Source organism: Gasterosteus aculeatus, chromosome 1 (genome assembly GCF_964276395.1).
Source record: "Gasterosteus aculeatus chromosome 1, fGasAcu3.hap1.1, whole genome shotgun sequence".
Lineage (NCBI taxonomy): Eukaryota > Metazoa > Chordata > Actinopteri > Perciformes > Gasterosteidae > Gasterosteus > Gasterosteus aculeatus.
Window position 1 is genome coordinate 1,173,249 of NC_135688.1, and position 19,111 is coordinate 1,192,359.

At 44.4% G+C, this 19,111-nt stretch overlaps 2 protein-coding genes and 1 long non-coding RNA gene across 5 annotated transcripts; 1 reads left to right on the forward strand and 2 right to left on the reverse strand.

The window, feature by feature from the left end:
• The first annotated feature begins 203 nt into the window (after positions 1–203).
• LOC120826344 (uncharacterized) lies at positions 204–5,413 on the forward strand. Of its 3 annotated transcripts, none has more exons than XM_040188548.2 (4): positions 204–651; positions 1,360–1,581; positions 1,981–3,229; positions 4,302–5,413. In XM_040188548.2, the coding sequence occupies exons 2-4, from the start codon at positions 1,443–1,445 to the stop codon at positions 4,486–4,488; spliced, it is 1,575 nt and encodes a 524-aa protein (XP_040044482.2). In that variant the 5' UTR covers positions 204–651; positions 1,360–1,442; the 3' UTR covers positions 4,489–5,413. The 3 variants fall into 3 exon arrangements, with proteins under 3 accessions (XP_040044482.2, XP_040044464.2, XP_040044490.2); XM_040188530.2 differs by having other exon boundaries at positions 360–651; positions 4,287–5,413; XM_040188556.2 differs by lacking the exons at positions 204–651; positions 1,360–1,581 and adding an exon at positions 1,624–1,729 and having other exon boundaries at positions 4,287–5,413.
• A 2,175-nt stretch (positions 5,414–7,588) lies between these two features.
• Positions 7,589–9,336, reverse strand: LOC144410337 (uncharacterized). Its single transcript, XR_013468345.1, has 3 exons — positions 8,402–9,336; positions 8,082–8,258; positions 7,589–7,985 (listed from the first exon to the last, which is right to left on the reverse strand). It is a non-coding gene; the product is annotated as an uncharacterized LOC144410337 (long non-coding RNA).
• Positions 9,337–11,076: 1,740 nt separating this feature from the next.
• Positions 11,077–18,795, reverse strand: LOC120828556 (uncharacterized). Its single transcript, XM_040192142.2, has 12 exons — positions 18,632–18,795; positions 18,395–18,533; positions 17,402–17,493; positions 16,663–16,687; positions 16,258–16,304; positions 16,005–16,161; positions 15,430–15,664; positions 14,955–15,060; positions 14,523–14,669; positions 13,557–13,617; positions 13,002–13,165; positions 11,077–12,398 (listed from the first exon to the last, which is right to left on the reverse strand). Exons 2-12 carry the CDS (start codon positions 18,519–18,521, stop codon positions 12,366–12,368), a joined length of 1,194 nt encoding a protein of 397 aa, XP_040048076.2. The 5' UTR covers positions 18,522–18,533; positions 18,632–18,795; the 3' UTR covers positions 11,077–12,365.
• Between the last annotated feature and the right edge of the window lie 316 nt (positions 18,796–19,111).

Genomic DNA, 19,111 nt, shown 5'->3' on the forward strand with positions numbered 1-19,111 from the left:
CTCCGCCGCCCGCGCTCACACGAACTAGTCCGGGTTCACACCGAGATGCTCCTACGCTCTTTTAAAAACTGTGTTTTACCGTTTTTTTCCCATTAAATTGTTTTGCTGGTTTCGCTGTGTTGCGTGAAACGCTGCCGGGCAACGTTGCGGCTGCGCGTGATGTTTTAAGCACTTTCTCCGCCTCGCGACGTCATTTTGACACTTGAAAGCGCACGTGGCATCAACGTGTGTTTGAATGCGTGTGTCGTGAATCGTCTCGGTTTATACTTACTTTAAAATACTACAAACGTGAGAATAACAAGCCGCCCTCCGGGGAGCGAGGGGAAAGTCCCGGCTTCATGACGTCACGGCCCGGCTGAACTCGGTATAGAGAAGAAGAAGAAGAAGAAGAAGAAGAAGAAGAAGAAGAAGCGAAAAAGCCCCGCGGAGTGATCCCGCGCGCCCGTGATCAGGTCCCGCGCTGTGCGAGTTCCAAAAGTAGCGGATTTAAAAACTTTCTGTCCGCAAGTCTGCCGGTGGAAATAGCGCCATCGCGAAGAGAAGGGCCGGAGAGATGGCGTTTTAAAACCCGCAACCGAGCGCCTCTTTCCCGGGAAGCTCCGCAGCTTTGCTCCGCCGCGACGCACTAGGAGACCACTCAGAAACTATGGGGTAAGTTTAACTATGGGAAAGTTCTCCCTTTAGATATTACACCAGTTTATTATTTGAGCTGTTAGTTTGCGTTAAAACGAGCTCTATTTTATCCTTTAAGGCGGCTTTAAAGTCATCATGTCAAAGGTTAAGAAGCTTTAAGAAAGGTTAATGATAGTTTCTATTTTTATAACATTATTTTTTATATTCTTGATGAAGTTTTAAATAACTAACATTTTGGAAAATAACTTAATATACATAAACATTTATATATACATTTATATATATATATATATATATGTGTATATATACATTGATGATATATTCACACGTATGTAATGTATATATATATACATATTATATATCAACAATATATTTTTATCATTATATATTTTATTTATTAAAATTCTCCTTTATGTTATCCAAGTAGTGTAAAGGTCTTAATGATATCTTTAGTGTTTTAACACTTTTTGTTTAAGTGACGTTTTATTGGCCTGTTATTGCTTGATAATTAGAGTGACATAAATCAACAATAGCTTCGGCTTCAGGTTCGTTACAACTTGTTCAACTTTTTGAAATTGATTTTAAAAAATGGTTTTATTTTAAGATATATATTTTAATATTTTAACCATATTTTTGTGAAAAGACTTAGCTTTAAAAGATTGAATTGTGAGGGTGGGGGATTTAAAATAAAATTAAAATGTTTTATTTTCTTAATTCCATTTTTAGGTCTTCAGGTCTTCTCACAATTCTTTCACTTAGCGAATGCACCGTTTGTGCTTTTGAACAATTTAATCGGAGAAGACGACACAATGGCGGCATCGATCCTTCGCAGGAAAATTCCTCCCATTTCCACGGCCGAGCTCGGCGCGGCCCCTCTCCGACGAGCTAGCCGCAGCCAATCACGGCCGGGGACGGGGGCGGAGCCAGCGGGGAGGCAGCGCTTAATTGGTGAGTTTCGGCGAGAAGCTTTTTTATTTTTCCACATCCCGAGGTCGGAGCCGCAGTGCAGCACGGGGGCTAATGTCGTACAGTGAGTACAGCTAAGTGGATATTTATCGAACGCAGACGATGCTGTTCAATCATTTTCAGATGATCGGTTAGTTGTTCGCTTGGATTTTACCTGGACATGTTGCTTGGTTTTATTTCATTTTTTCATTTTTTTTCTTTCTACAGTCTTTAGCTTGTGTGATTTTACATTTTTTTTAATTTTTTTAATTTTTTTTTCAGAATATTTAGATTTTATTATTGTTATTCTACACAAACCGCTGAATGAAAGAAACGAATGGGATCGCTTTTACTGATTGCATGATTGGTTTAAAAAAACATTTTTTAATGTTTTTTTCATAGGTGATGGTCACTCAGATTGGATGACGGAAAAAGTTGATTTGTCCTCATTTGTGTCGACGACCGAGTCCTCCCCCTGCTCATCGCTTCCCCCCTCGCCGCTGGAACAGGATGTCAAGGTGCCCTCGGATCTGGAGGTCATGACCTCTCTGCTGCAGGAGGAGCTGGCTCAGCTGGAGGACTACTTCCGCTCCGAATCCGCCTCGGCCACCAACAAGTTGGAGAAACCCTCCAAATGTGACAAGGGCGCCGTAACCATGGGAACCCAGTCGTACTACCAGTTGCCCTACGGCTCCTATGGGGCCGGCCAATCAGAGGCCGGCCCCGTGGTCGTCAGCTTGGCGACCGGCGAGCTGGACCTGGCCGGCTTCTGCGGCGGCCCCATCGGCAGGACCAAAATAGCGCGGCCGGCGCCGTACAACTACCACCACCGCTACCACCACCACCATCACCATGGCAACGTCAACAACAACAACAACAACAACGGCGGCGGTGGGCGGAGGATGGCCAGCGAGGCGGCGAAGGTTGGCGAGGACGCCGGGCTGGACGCCTGGGGCCCGAGGGGGAGTTACTCAGGTACCGCAGAGCTGTCGGCCAACCACTACTCCACCCTGAAGCCCGTGAGCAAGGGCGCCCTCCTCGGCGGGGGGGCCAAGAAGGCGAGGGAGTGCGCCCTGTCGCTGAAGGAGGAGGAGAGCTACTGCTTCTCCGAGGGAATGTTCTGCAGCGAGGAGATCGCGCGGGGCTTCTGCCTCGGCGGCTCCTACGACCTCCACCACAAACGGGACGCCGCCGCCAAGGTCGGCGCCGACGACGACTACGAGGGCGCCGGGCCGGAGGTGCTGCACTGCGGCAAGGACGCGGGACTTCCCGGGGGGCTCCCCCAAGAGACAATGGCCGGCGACGCCTACTTCCACCACCACCACCACCACCACCACCAGGCCGCGGAGCCTTACCACAGCTTTATAGGAGACCTGGACCCGCCCCCACAAGCACAGGCCGTCGAGCCCCAGCACGGCCACTACCTCTACCCAGAATGCCTTGCGGACCAAAGCTACGAATGTCTGTCCAGAGGGGAGGGCGAGGGGACACTCATGGGCGTCCCCATCCACCGACCCACCCAGAGGCTAAAGGACGAGCCCAGCGCCGGGGGCAAGGCGCCGCTGCTGATGGACGTCGGCGCGCCGCCCGAGGCCGCCACCGGCGAGAGGAAGCAGAAGAAGAGAGACCAGAACAAGACGGCGGCTCACAGGTGAGAGCGGGACGTTCATGTGTGATATTGTGCATGTTTAAAACCTCCGGAATCATTCAAACAATACAAGTTATGTCATATTGTTCTTGCTTTATATTATTAAAACTCGACATAATGATAAAGAAATACGTCTTTACTCGTTTGTGATTTAGATTTTATACTCGTCATATTTTGCATTATTAAACCTTGAAATTGATAAAAACTAAATTTGTCTTAGAGGGTTTCTCTAACTGATTATATTATTATTATATATATATATTATATAATTATTATTCAACAATTGCTTTTGGTAAATATATTTCTTAATAATTTCAATAATGATAATAAATATTTTAGCTTATCATGTCGCTTTGCATGTGTGCGTGCGTGTGTGTGCGTGTGCACGTGGGTGCGTGTGTGCGTGCGTGTGTGTGTACATGTGTGTGTGTGTGTGTCAGTGAGTGCATGTGTGTGCGTGTGTGTGTGCATGGGCGTGTGTGTGCGTGTGTGTGTGTCAGTGAGTGCATGTGTGTGCGTGTGTGTGTGCATGGGCGTGTGTGTGTGTCAGTGAGTGCATGTGTGTGTGTGTGTGTGCATGGGCGTGTGTGTGTGTGTGCGTGTGTGTGTGTCAGTGAGTGCATGTGTGTGCGTGCGTGTGTGCATATGTGTGGGCGTGCGTGTGTGTTTGTGTGTGTGTGTGTGTCAGTGAGTGCATGTGCGTGCGTGTGTGTGTGTGCATGTGTGGGTGCATATGTGTGTGTGTGTGTGTGTGCGTGTGTGTGTCAGTGAGTGCATGTGTGCGTGTGTGTGTATGTGTGTGCGTGTGTATGTGTGTGTGTGTGTATGTGTGTGTGTGTGTATGTGTATGTGTGTGTGTGTGTCTATGTGTGTGTGTGTGTGTATATGTGTGTGTGTGTGTGTGTGTCTATGTGTGTGTGTGTGTGTGTGTGTGTGTGTGTGGAGGGGCGTTCACGTTTCTTCTATTTGTGATTAAATGAAACCAACAAAGAAGAATCATTTTGCAGTCTGAGCTGCAAAGGTCACGCTCGAGGTCATCGATGAAACCAACCAAACGCAGTCCCTTGCGTTGCAGGTACCGTCTGCGGAAGAGGGCGGAGCTTGACTCTCTGGAGGAGGAGCTTCACGGCCTGGAGGGGCAGAACCGGGAGCTGCGCGACAAGGCGGAGTCGGTGGAGCGGGAGATCCAGTACGTGAAGGACCTGCTGATCGAGGTGTACAAGGCGCGCAGCCAGCGGCTCAAACAGGACGGCAGTGCCTAAAAAAACTCCCAGCAAGCACCGGGAGGGACTCAAAATGGTAGTTTGCATGATTTTTGGTAGTTCTTTGTTTTCCTAAAAACACTCAAATGTTCCAAGAGGATGAAGCCGAAAAAAAACGTTAAAAAAAGCACACGTTTCCTAAAAAAAACACGCAGAAGGAGAATTCCTGTGAGTGGATTGAGAGACGCCTTCGTGGGCCGGCGACCACTGTGAAGACCGTTTACAGTGATGAAGATGCTTCTTCTGCTTCCTGTCAACGCTCAATGCAGATGTTTTGTTTTATATTTTTTACTTGATGATGTTCATTTTTCATTTTTCTTCCTCTTGAAAACAATCGACTGAATAAAAAGTGGATTACGGGAGAAAAATAAAGTATTCATCACCAGAGACATTTACAAAATGTGTAGTGCTTTAAAAAAAATGTATTTACACACTTCTTTACCCCCCCCACCTCCCTCCTGTACACACACACACACACACACACACACACACACACACACACGCTGAATTACCCACAATGCATGTTTGATTTGGGGGGAAAGCATGTGCGAGTGTTATTTGAAGGCAATATTTTGTTACCTGCATGGCTTCAAGATCTCCACCTGCAGCTTCGTTTGCTTCTTCTTGCCGTGATTCCACGCTCAGGAACCCCCCCCCCAGAGAAACTACAACAAATCAGTTGGGTGGGGGGGGGGGCTTTTATTTTCCTTCCTTTGTCTGCCCCCCCCCGGCTGTATTTTGCGACGTAAACAATCACCTGTTGACGCGACAATAAATCGTTGTTAAACAGAACGTCTTGATGGGAATTTTCTGATTTCTTTTCCTTATTTTATTGAATTCGATGTATTTGAAATTCAGGAATCAATGTCAGGAAATGATGCATCAGGTGAAATGAGAGCCAAATAAAACCAGTGTGAAGTATCGATCTCTGCCTCTGGAATGCTCTTCACTCGACGCATTAATGAATAAATAAACCCCCCGTGGATGAGACGAGAAGAAAGAGCGTTAAGCCTCCACGCCCCGCCCATCCGCTCCGATATTGGGGGGCGGGGCTGCTCTTGATTGACACTTCACCCTGTTTCCTTTCAGACTGAAGCATCTACGATCGAGGTCCAGGGGGGCGATTAGAGGAACACTAATTGGCATATCCCCCCCCCGCACACACACACACACACACACACACACACACACACACACACTTCAGCCCGCAGTGGTATCAAGCTCAACAGACTACATAGAGTTCACTATCGCGTCTGCACCTCTGGAGCGTGTGTGTGTGTGTGTGTGTGTGTGTGTGTGTGCGTGTGTGTGTGTGTGTGAAATCTCTCCCCCCGCAGTCGGAGCCTTTCATGTGCATGAGGCAACAAGCACACAATCGTTGCAGCAGGACGAGTTGAACTCAGAATGAAGAATTTTAAATGTGTTGATCCGGTTGTTTTTATTGTTTATTTATTTTCGCTGTTTGTTGGTTTGTTTGACGGCTCGTGATGCCGATGCGTGAGATTAATCACCGCGTGTTCCATAAAGTTCTTCGCTGTGACATCTGAGCAGAAAGAACATGACGCAACGCAGGACGAGTTTCATCAAACGAATTAATCGATTATGAATAAAAAGTAATCAACCAGCATGTCAAATGAAACTGGACGTGCAGTAGTTGACTCGCGGGTTCAGATCTATATTTAATATTTGTTTCCAGGGAGAATTGATCAGCTGTAAACATGAGTTGAAGGTTCCAAACTGATAAGTGGAGGTTCCAGATGTTTCTCACCAGCAGGTTGCGCTCTGAGCTCAGAGGAACACCGCAGGTATTTCTACAGTAACTAATATATATATATATATATATATACACATATATATATACACATATATATATATATATATACATACATACTGTATATACATATATACACACACATATATACATACATACATATATACACATAAATTTATAAAAAAAGGAAACACCTCCAAGACACAAAGATCATAAAGAGACACAATATGACCTCGGAGGTTTACGTATGGTTTTAAGTATGAGATGATGGGGAGGGTTCGTCCCCAGGGGAGCATGACAGCCTGCAAATGCAAAAGCCAACCGCCCGTCCTGTGCAGAAACTGAAGGAACACAGAATCAGCAACAAAACAAGAACACAAACCAACAAACAGACAAACAAACAAATAAACAACCAACAGCTTGACCGTCAACATCCTCAGAGTTTACTGTTTTGGAGAAACAGGAAATGATGCCACACGCAGGATGTAGACCTTGAAACAACGACCTGCTAATTAAACTCTGAACGCATCCATCACCTTGTAAACAACCCCCCCCCCCCCCCCAAGGTCAAGCTGTTTTTGGAGAAAAACTCCCACAGATGTTGTTATTCGCCCTGCTGAGTTCATTGGTGCATTGCATTGTGGGCCGTCAACAGCACCCTCAAACTCAAGGGCACCCCCACGGAAGTATTGTTCTATTGGACCCCCCGCCGTGTTTCCAGTGTGAATAAACACAACGAGAGGCAGGGTCACGTTGTGTGTGTAGGGGGGAGTGATGCAAGAAGTGGGGGCGGGGGTCAGGTGGAGCAGGGTGACGGAGGAGCTGAATGGCCTGCAGCTCTGTTATGGCTGTTTGTGAACATTTTAATTTGTTATGAGCCTGAGGGGGAGGGGGGGGGGGGGGGGGGGGGGTATGATTCAACACCTGGGGCCTGTTTCAGAATGGGAGGTATGTTAAACCTGAGAAAGCAGAGTAAGTCAAGCCTGTTTCAGAAAGAGAGGTAACTTATACTCAGAGTCAGTTACCATGGCAACTTACTCTGTGAACCTAACCTGGTCGGGAGCAGGTTTTCTTCGGGAAACCCAGAGTTTATTTCGTCTCCTCCCCTTTTTTAAAGAGGAAGTGGTATTTAATCACCTCATTCATTCTTTCGGTATTCATTCATTGCGCACATTTCAGTCACGCAGAGCGCATCAAATCAAGTGAATGAAATGGCATGTCCTTTTATGGACGATCCTGTGGATGAAGAGGCTACATTAATCCGTAGGGAGTTGCATTTACGTCGGGAGAGGATTTTGAGACCCAGAGTGGATGTTTTGTCATATCCATATTCATTTTTATTTGAGCGGTACCGTTTTTCTTTACAGTCAATAAGATACATCCATAATCTCATCCATCCTTACATCAGAAACATCAGCCATCGCGGCCGTGCTCTAACATCCGAGCAGATGCTTTGCGTTGCATTACGTTTCTTTGCAAATGGTAGTTTTCTGTATAACATTGGGGATGCAGAACATATCAGTAAGGCTACTGTTTGCAGAGTTGTAAGGAAAGTGTGCCTCGCTCTTAAGCGCTTTCTCCGAATTTTTGTGCTGTTTCCTGGGCACAAACCCGTGAGAGCTAACACTATTTGTAATAATTTCTGGTGTATTGAGTAGGCTACTTACAACTGCCTGTGGTTCTGTTGGGACAGGAGGCTCCAAAAGACTAATTTTACCATCAGAATCTGTTGGGACCAACGAAAAACCCACCCCAAAGTAAAATAAATGGAAATATCGCAAATAGCCTATATAAAAACACAACACATAGGTAGACCTCTTACATTTTATGAAGGCACTTAAATCTTCTGGAGTGACTGGCTCTGATGAAGTCCCTCCAGGAATTCCCTCAGCCATTGGCCTTCCAGCATTCAGGCTCAGGGCCATCTCCTCTGCATTTGTCAGAGGTGGTGGTGCAGGTCCTCCCCCCGTTTTGCGAGCCTCTGCCTTCTTTCTGTTGGCTGAGTAGTCAAATGAGAATGAACATTTAGACCCATGTCAAAAATGCTGCTGCACTGCTAGACACTGGATGCTATTTAGTTATTTATATGTCAAATGTTTGTAAAGTCAGGTAGACTACAACCATGATATGTTCAAGCCTTACCTGATTGAATTATGTTTTTATATTTCATTTTCAGCTGCTGCCATGTTCTTTTAATGCCTGCAGGATTGCACCTACATGAAAATTAAAATTAGGTTGAATAACACACTGTTCTTCCAGTTTCACTTCTGATATTATAACAGTTGGGCAAGTCACTTATATTACTAACTACAACTGGCTTCTTCAACAGTGTAATTAGATTAATGTAATAATGACTATCTCTAGAAAGTATTGGTCTACTTATTACTAATTACTTTCTAAATCAACCTCAACCACTTGAACAATACAAGGAGAGACAAGAAACTGCACTTTTAATGCTTTCAAATAAACATTATACAATTGCATGAATTATTCTTGAAAAAATATATCTTTTAAAATTTGATGTTAAATCCACTATTGTTTTATACAGAATTGCTTTATAGTTTATGCAGCATTTAATGCAATTACATCAGATTTTACTTTAAATTACGGAATTAAATTACAGTTTTTAGATTACATAGAAATTAATTACACACAACACTGTATAACAGTAATTCAAATGTAAACTTACGCATTGACTCGAGCAGCTATTTTCTCCCAAGCTAACTCTCTGTCCTTCGCCGCTGCAGCCGTGTTGCTTTTTTTAAAAAATATATGTTCGTACTCTCCATATGCTTGCATATGCACATCCAGTTCTGCTGGTGAAAAATATGAAGACCTCTTTTTGTCTGGCGCTGTTGCCATGGTGACTCGTAATATCTGCGCTCCATTGATAATGGCTTTTTATAGTTGTGGTGCACGCGCTTAACTCAGAGTAGGTCAACTCAGAGTTGATTGAACTAACTCATTTCAGCTGTTCTGTAACCGAAAACTCAGAGTTTCCCATCTCAGGGTAAGTCAACTCAGAGTTCAAGTTTTAACTCAGAGTTGGTTGAACCTCCTTATTGAAACAGGCCCCTGTTCAATAACAGGGGGAGTCAGTGGGTGAAACACAAAGGACGGGTCTGTTGAGTTGAATGATAAATAACAACCACATGTCTAACGAAACCAACTGGGTCACAGCCCCCCCCCGCTGAGCCCTGACAGTCAGTGGTTTTACCTGTTCAGACACGGATCAAACGCGGAATGTTCCACTGTGCCGCCGATGTTCAAAGGGCCGCCACTGCATTCCACGTTAGACGTTTCCATCCATCGATTTGTGACGGTAAACAGGAATCAATGTCAGTCACTTTCAGTTTTGGGGAGAGCTCATTTCCATTAAGTGACCTGTGACTGTTAATGCAACAACACGAGAGTAACAAGATAAAACACATGACATCACCACGGAAACATATAATCAGGACATGACTGCTGTTTCTCCAGTCTGTGATCACGTGACATTGTAAACAACAACAATCAGCGTTTAGGTCAACAGGAGCAGAAGCGAGTAACGTTAGCAGCCCAGCTAAAGCCCAACGGCTAAAGGCCAACGGTTAAAGGCCAACAGTTAAATGCCAATGGCTACAGGTAAAGGCCAACAGGTAAAGTCGAACGGCTAAAGGCCAACAGGTAAAGGACAACAGCTAAAGTATAACGGCTAAAGGCCAACAGCTAAAGGCCAACAGCTAAAGTATAACGGCTAAAGGCCAACAGCTAAAGGCCAACAGCTAAAGGCTAACCGAAAGAGGTTCACTTCAGTTAAATTACGATGCGTTCAGGCTCAACCAGGGCTGTAGTGGAGGGTAAACGCACATAAAAACGCCGTTTACACACCTCTGGAATTTTGGAAATAGCGTTTACGCACCTCTAAATAGCGTTTACCCACCTCTAAGTGGCGTTTACGCACCTCAAAGTTCCATGCGCCTTGTATTCTTCTGAATAATCCGAAATAAACTTGGTATAATTTTAAAACAGCCAATACTACATTATTGTTGAACATATAAACGCCGTAGTCTGAATCATGTTCATCTGCGCTGTATTACGGTCTGTGAGCATCCAATCAGTGCCTTGCGGCTGCAGCAGCAACACCAATCAGGATCCAGGAGGTGTGTAAAAACACACACGTTGTGGATCAGCCTGCCTGTCTACCTGTTCGGAATGGATTAGCACCGTAATTAGCAATGGATATCAGGCGATATTTGAAGAGACCATCGAGTGCTCCCACTCCCACAGATGCCCGCAAAAGGCCTCAAGTACAAAGTAAGACTGAAGATCAATTCAAGCCAGCCTTCCCGGTCCCATCTGAATAGGCCTAATAAAATGAGTAATTATGATTCATTAATGAATTATTATATACAAAATACTAACTCATTTATTCATTGTCATTGATTGTATATGACTTTTACAGAAACATAATGCATTATAGCCAGGACAGCCTCACAGTCGCATCGCGTCGAGGTCTGTATGATCACAAAATTCAGAGTTTTCGCACCTGTAATTTTACCACTACAGCACTGGGCTCAACAAACATAAGAACATTAAAGCAGGATGAGTTGAATCTGTAAAATGTAGTTTTTGGTAATAACCAATGTTTTCCTAGTTTATGAAATATATATTAGAGGTGAATTATTATGTTTAACTTTCAGCACATTATACGTTCTTGAAAAAAGAAATTCAATTCATAGCAATGCAATCTTTTTTTCTCTAATAACTGGAACGTCTGACAATCCTCCTAGAGGTCATTTACTACATGTTGAAAGCAATAAATAAAAAATAAAAAGTCCCCTGAAACCCAAAAGTTTATTGATCTCCTTACAATGAAAAAACACACACACAGAACTGTGACGACAAACACCCGAAACCAAAACCATTAGTTTAACACATCATTTTTTGTAATATTCCAAAACCTAAAAGGAAGAATCTTTTCCTTTGTTTAGGAAACAGTGACGATGACTTCCTATTGGACTAAAATAATAAACCTGCAGCTCTCGATTCGTATTCAGAAACTGTCCGCTTAGCCTCACAATCATCAAAATACACAAAGAATACGTAACAGAGTAGGGACAATTTTCTCACATTATGATCCTTTGAAAATAGAAAATACTTGAATACAAAACAGGAACCAGAATCCCAAACCGGTGTGTTCATACTAAACAACTTTAAAACCCCTTTTCCACTAAAAAGATACATAAACCAGGAGATAAAACACGCACACATGTACATGATTAATTGCACTTTCAGTTGATATAATCCCCAACATACAGTAAACACAATTATGTCTCTGATTTGTGTGTGTGTACACACACACACACACACACACACACACACGTATATTTATACGCTCATATACATATGTGTATTTATATCCAAAACTCTGATTAAAAAACACAGCATAGAAGCTGTGTTCCCAATGAATGCATTTCCTGTCCTCCTTCTCAACGTGAATACCAGCCTAACGGGCCTAAGACTGCTGCATAGTTCAGATGAACGGTCTCATATCTTAATGGTGCTAAAAAGTGCCATATTTAAATGGTTTGCATTGCATTAAAGTGGGCAATACACAACTTTAGAATCAGCTCTAATTATTGAGTTTAGCGAAGGAACACAAAAATATTAAAGTGATGCTCTCCAACAACAAATACCCCTTAAATAATAGGAGGGGTAAAAAATAAATAAAAGTTTCCACGTGAAGTCAATCAAAAACCTCAACAATGTGCCGAGAGATAAACCAGAGCTCCCTGCGCATTAAAGGCTAAACACACGGCAAATTAAACTGCATGGGACATGGGGCAGCCGGGACTCAAACCGCTAACCTTGCGGTTCCCAGCGCACCCGCTCTACCCCTGCACCACAACACATGGATACATAGACAACATGTTACCAGACTGAAACAAACTAAGGAGGTTTCACAGAAACCAACCGACGTGCATCTACGGCCTCTGTGCGGGTACTTTACCCCGAACACAAAGCCAGATGCTTTACTTAAAACAGGTCACAACTCGAGCTCGGAAGAATTCAATCCTGAACCAACTCAGAACATTACTGTCGGGTCTCCAAGAAGCCGGGGCGGTCAACCGAATCTGGGTCGCATACTCTGGCTCCCCTAAAAGAGAGAGGAACACGTGTCAAGGTTTATGAAAACAAACATTATACTCACGGCATTTTCATAAAGATCACACGCATCTCGTGACGAGACGTTGCGTTGGGCAAACGCAGCAGCTTGACTTGCAGCAACAAGTCGTCATCAGGACGTCTCGCTCTGCTTCCGATCGTTTCACCGGAGGAGACGTTTGAGTCTGGAGGCCACGCCGCAGGCTTCGCCCTGACAGCGAGCACTTTTAAACGTAAAGCAGTCAAGCTGAGCGGAAAAAGGGCCTTCGAGTCTATTCTTCTTCCTCATTATGTTTGAATTCCTCTGCGAGACACTCGCCCAACAACAGCCACAAAGGCAAAAATGCTGAACTACAAACAGGGCAACAAGGAACGTCTCCCGGCTACGACCGAGGAGCAGTGAGAAAAAACTCCAGAACAAGAAGTTGGAGGATGCTCAGCAAAGCTGTAGCTTTTTTTTGACGAGACCTAATTCAATTTAATTCTCTACAAAACCAAGTTTTGAATGTAGCTCGGACCCTCGATGACGATCTCTATTAAAAGGGCATTAAAGCATTAATTAAATAAATCAGACAGTTCCTAAGCAGTGTCGCACCGTGGTGTGAAGGTAGCTGCTCATCTGCAGCAGACACTCCATGGTCTCCATCATCTGCTCCTGGCGGAGCGCGTGCAGACTGCTCGGATGTGAGAACTTACTGCTCTCCAGCTTACGTACGGCGGCTCTGAGAGCCACAGAAGCACACTGGAAGACACTCATTCCTGAGAAAACACACACACAGGAACCATTTTTAGACAGCTACGAAGGAGAATATCAGTTGGTGGTTGTTAGTATTTCCCACGCTGTATGAAGCGCTTCCCCCTCTTCTCTTCAAGGACCAACACACAGCAACGCAGTCATTTGAGCTGAAAGAACGGCTCAGTTTGTTGGTGTGACGCGTCTGAGCTGAGTTTACAAAGACCACAGTCGAGGAAGTAGAAGGCCTGGAGCTCTCCTCCTCTGGGGGCTTCACGGAGAACATCCATAACGGACTGAAGTGGCCTTCAGGGGTTAAAAGTCAGCAGTATTGGTTCCCACCAATACATTGTTTAGAAATTCAATTTTTCATTGCTGATATTCCAGCCTCAGATTTCCAAAGGTGATCGTACTTACCAGAGTGATCGGCGGCTTCAACGTCGACATACACACCATCCAGCATCGCGTTTTTCAGAACCTGAAGAACACGAACAGCAGCTTGGAAACGGTTCAGGTTTACAGTTCTCCCGCTGAACAAGTCCTGAGCCAACCGAAGTCCTTAAGGCCGACTAAATGGGTTCTTGGAGAGGAATATCAAAATATATATATTGTATAATAGTTTAGCTTATGATTTATCGGGAGAAAACAAACTGCTGTAGAATTGGTCACTTGGCGGCAGCATAAAGCTCAAATGGCAACAGAAATTAGAATCCTGGTTTTGATGAAATCAAGTGCGTTTGAGGACGATGCCAAAGACTTCATTTAGCATCAATACTGGAGGTGCACGGAGGCTGCAGGCAACTTAACCGAAAACAATGGTCTATAAAAACAATGGTTTCTACAGACATCTTAAAAAATACTCACATTGACCAAGAGAATCAAAAAGATATTCAGTAAAACAAGTAGATCTTCACACCGGAGACGCGGAAAAGGTTGAAAGGAAACGGTTAAAGAAACAACAATGTGAGGGCACTCCTTCAGAGTGAAGCAGAATGACCGGTTGCCCAACGCGGCACATAAATTTCAAAACAGAAGCGAGTGTCTACGCTGGAATTTGGCACTGCAGTTTAAACACGACTCCAACACTTAACACACGTAATAACTCGTCAGTCCGGATGGATGGAAGCCATCACCATCGGCCCAACACATTCTGAGACACAGGTGACTCACGAGAACAGCGCGTCACGATGAGATTTTAGATCCACGGGGGTTTGGCGGAAAGGTCAGAGGTCGGCTCCAACAACCAACCCTTTTAGATGTTCACTTTCATCCATTTCATGGAGCATACAAGTTATTAGCACAGTGATTAGGCCACTAGGATGAAGGAAAAAGCTTCACGTCCTCTGAAATACCACGTGACCAAATAAACAAAGAGCCCCTAACCTCCAGGACTCGGACGTAGCCCTTCTCGGCACTGAGGTGGAGGCAGGTCTTTCCCGAATTGTCCGTCTCGTTGACGTTGGCCCCCAGGAGGATCAGATCCGCCACCATCAGGTGGTGGTTGTGCTGCGTGGCGTGGAGGAGGGCGGTCTGCCAACAGGACATATCGCCGTTAAATGAAGGATCGTTCTACTGGTGACATAACACGCAGAATGTGGTATAAGCCTCACGAATTTGAGGCAGCAATGAAACGGTTTACCCCCCCCAAAATGGTTGACTTAAAGAAGGTAAACTCCTCAATTACTTTTTAATTGAGACCAATCAGTGGACTCAAGCAATTAGGAATTAGCGCAGAGGAGTTGTTCCTCGAGTCCTTGAAGGCCATAGAGATCAGGAGATGGGATATCTGGAAAACACACGAGCGCCGTTGGTTACCATTCCGTCGGAGTCCTTGAGGTCCAGGCTGTTGAGGGCGGCCATTCTTTTTGCGATGGCGTAACCCAGCGCCCTCTTTCCAACACGCGCCACATTGTGGAGAGCTCTGCAGGAGACGAGAGCCACACGTTAAGACCCATGATGGTTCAGTTGTTCGGGAAGTACGACTTTAATGCAACCGACAAGTCATCGACTCGCCGAGTGAAAGCTTATAACGATTACGACGTAAACCCCCCCCCCCCCCCGACATCGTCTGCTCAGACCGGCCTGGACAGAAGTCTGACACCAAGTCGAACACGAGCTGAAGAAGCTTGTCTGTCTGATACATCAAGAGGTCTCCATTGAGCCGCAAGTAGAATCAGCAGCAAGAACAAACGCTAGTTTTACCATACGCTAGTTTTACCATACGCTAGTTTTACCATACGCTAGTTTTACCATACGCTTCGTAGTGTCCAGACAACGGCATCAAACTCACGCCCTGCCGTTGTGGTCGGGCGCCAGCAACTCGCCGTCGGAGGCTTTCCCAAGCCGGCTCTCCACCCAATGAAGCTGAGCCCAGAAGAAAGAGACGTTGTGGTCCGGGTCGTGGTCCTGGCCGTCGGCCCACCCACCCCCTCTGGCGCCAACGGGCTGGAAGGGGGGCGGGGGCTCCCACGGGTACTCGGGGCTGGTGATCACCCCGTCGGACTCGTCGCTGTAGTACTCTGAACCTGAGAGGGAAGACACGGCATTTAGAAAGTGTTATTTGTATTATTAGATATTTGTAATCTTAAGATTGTGTTTAATGTTCAGTTTTAAGATTATTGGTTAAAAATGAATAAGTATTTGCTTTTATTTTTTAGAAACAAAAACACACAATGATTGGTAGCTGTTAGCTACATTTTACAGGAACCTTCGTGCCTGAGAGCAGTGGGTCGTGACGTTCAGAACCGCGGCTACCGGTCAGACCGGTTAACCCCCCCCGGCTACCCGGCGAAAGCCTCAATGTTCTCGGTTGAATTTTGCTTTTAAGCGAGACTATTGCTGATTATCTGGCCAGCTGCGACTCACCGGTCGAAGACCACCCTGGAGAGAACGGAGCCCCCTGCGGGTTGCGGGTCGGCGGGTACTGGGCGGAGGAGCGGCAGCCGGCGCCGGTCCATAGGTCCTCCTCCAGCACCTCCAGGATCATTGCCAACTCCTCCAGGCTCTTCGTGGAGCATTTTCTCTGCATGAGGAGAAGAGGGCGAAGGAATGAGTCAGTCAGTTGGAGCCAGCCACGTGATTTATGGCGCTCGCTGTTTGCGCTCCCAGAAACACTCACGTTGCAGCGTTGCCGTACCGCACGCGTCGGGACTTTTGGCCCGTCTCCTACGGAGGTAAAAGAGTTCAACAATCAGATAAATGAGTAAAAAATGCAAAAGTGAAATGTTCTTTCTGGGATGATTTTATTGTAAAACAGGAAGATGTTTCTCTTCTGGAATCCTAGCTTCCTTTTTCCTTCACTACTGATTTATTCTCTTATTTAACTGTTGCTCAGAGGATATTTGTCGATAGTTGATCAGCATTTTATTTTCCATCTCATGAACTAATTAAAGTTCCTTCTTACAAAATAAGGGCATCCGACATACAGGGAAGTGCTGTCACTCATCTGACTGATGAATCAGAGGCAGTTATGCTGACCGACAAGGAGGACATCACACCTATCGGACATCTGGCTTTCACTCACCTTTAACCGACCCGCCGCTGATCCTCTGAGAAGGACAGAAACAAAAAAACACATGATTTCAATTAATCAAATTAAGATGCTCGATACATATAATTGTAGCACTTAAATTGTACTTGTAACGTCACTCATCTATAGCAAATTGTAAATTGGCTTATTTGAGGAAATTGCACTTTCTTGTTTCTTGTTCTCCTGAGTTTGTGTCCTATGGTTGAATGAACTTATTGTACGTCGCTTTGGATAAAAGCGTCCGCTAAATGACATGTAATGTAATATAAAGATTGTGTACAATCACACGTTTCAGTCAACCTAAAAAACCCGAAGCAGTCGTTTTGCTGATTTGTACCAGGAAGCATTCTCGTATTTCAGAAGCCAGTGACAATGATGAATGGAAAATGAGCCGTAGCCATACAGCGCTTTTCTATAATAATAATAATAATAATAATACTTTAAATAGCGCTTTTCTAAGTACTCAAAGACTCTTTGCACAGGACAAAGGCAAACAGAAGAAAAAAAGAAAAGGAGAAAGACGTAGAGGCAAACAAAACCACTGGAAAATAAAACAGCTGCTACGATCAAACAAATTCCTCGGGCAAAATTGTCCGTCAACAATCTACAATTAAAATACACATAAGCTGATGAGAGATTATCTTGCTTTTCTGAATCCGATCAGTGCGCTTTTTTTGGATCCGTCAGGGTTGGATTCACGTTTAGTCAATGATGAAAAAACACCACCACATACCTGGGAGTCCCAGCCTTGGTCCACGCGGACCCTCTTCAGCAGATCCCTCACGGGCCTCTTGACCCGGACCCCCAGATAGGCCTTCACGGGACCTGCAGAGCAAAGCAACGCTTCTGACACCACCGCCGATGGACACGTCGAGTCCTTCTTTTCAATAAAGAAGCTCAAAGTCACTCAAAGTTTAATCAAAGTCACGTTTGATGTCACACGTTTTTATTCATTTCTGCTAAACGAAAACCTGATATTTTAAATAAAACAACTCATGTGTCAATATCTGCAGAAAGGTCAGTAGGTTTGTTGAGGTGCACAACACAATTTGCATAAAAACCCATAATTTAAATAACATAAAAGATGTGTGTGTGTTGATAAAACATCGTCATTATTTTGAACAGATTATAAATCTTCTCTAATAATCAACAGAAAAGTTATTTTAGGGGACCAGAAATTGGCCCTTTGTTATAATCAGATTAAGATCAGAGATAAACATTAATATTAATTGAAGATGGTCAACTGGCTTAAAATAACTTTAATAATTAGCAGGACATCAAATCACCGACTGAAGGAAAACTAAAAGATGTTTTTATACTTCTTCTAAATATTAGAAATATTTAAATTGTGACTATTACTTGCTAAAAATGGTTTTAAGCTTTATTTAAACATTATATTTAAGTACTGGGCTGGAATAGAACTTTGAGGTGCATGTAGTGGAGTATTTCCATTTGCACCAACTTTATTCATTATCAAATCTAAATACGTAAGATAGCGAGAGAACCAATAAAATTAAAATAACACAAGTATAATAAAGTCAACCAGTAAAGGTTTAATAAATAAGTAAATTACAGGGAAAAAAAGAGCCACAAATATAATACACATTATTGGACATATGAGCCAGGAAGTGTTTGTATGGTATTTAAATAGCATACGTGTTAAATGTGATAACAAGTAATACATCTTTAAAGTTAACGTAGTAGAAATAGTCTAAAGTCTTCCTACCTGTTGGACCACCGTCCTCCCGGCGGAGCCTCGGTGCCTCGGCCGGTCCCGGCTCGCTGTCCCCGGCCGGAGGAGAGCGTCCATCCCGTCCCTTACTCTGCTCCCGTTGTTTACCTCGTCCTCTCATTTTTAGGACCCACTTGTTACCGAAAAAGAAAAGTGTTTAGTTAAAGACTAAACAACAACATTAGACAAACCGTGACTTGTTTGTAACATTTAAACGTGTTAAATACTGACCGAGCTCTCGCTGCGAACGTTTCAGGACGGAGCTGAGCTAAGCTAAGCTAAGCTAAGCTACTAGCCCAGTGAGCCCACAACACCTGTGTGAGGAGCACAGCACACCTGACGGACTGCACCACCTGAGAAGACGGCCACGCCCCCCGCGGGAGCGGGTCTCGTGCTCACGGAATTCTTCTTCTTCTACAGAAGAACCGCGTATACCACGTGCACGCTGAAGGTACAAATACAGTTCGACAAAAAAGAGATTGAAATCAAAATAATTCAAACGACATAAAGGTGCACACACAATAAATGAATACGTTCCAAAGGCGCCTCCGCTCCTCTAATGCTCCTCATCCACCCAAAGTGGACCTTTGGTTTGAAACGGCTCTGAATTTAAGTCCAGAAGGATCCAAGCAGTTGAAAAAGGAAAATAAATTATATAATAATATATATAATAATGAAAAATATATTTTCTAGAAACGAACGAATACTAAT

Bases quoted from the DNA above. Each gene is read 5' to 3' on its own strand.
- LOC120826344 (XM_040188530.2), top strand. From the start codon at position 1,443: ATGGCGGCATCGATCCTTCGCAGGAAAATTCCTCCCATTTCCACGGCC. The intron at 1,582-1,980 runs GTGAGTTTCGGC...TTTTTTTCATAG, and splicing joins GGGGAGGCAGCGCTTAATTG to GTGATGGTCACTCAGATTGG. The intron at 3,230-4,286 runs GTGAGAGCGGGA...AACCAAACGCAG, and splicing joins AACAAGACGGCGGCTCACAG to TCCCTTGCGTTGCAGGTACC.
- LOC120828556 (XM_040192142.2), bottom strand. From the start codon at position 18,521: ATGAGAGGACGAGGTAAACAACGGGAGCAGAGTAAGGGACGGGATGGA. The intron at 16,305-16,662 runs GTGAGTGAAAGC...TTACCTCCGTAG, and splicing joins CAGCGGCGGGTCGGTTAAAG to GAGACGGGCCAAAAGTCCCG. The intron at 15,061-15,429 runs GTGAGTTTGATG...CGTCTCCTGCAG, and splicing joins CCCGACCACAACGGCAGGGC to AGCTCTCCACAATGTGGCGC.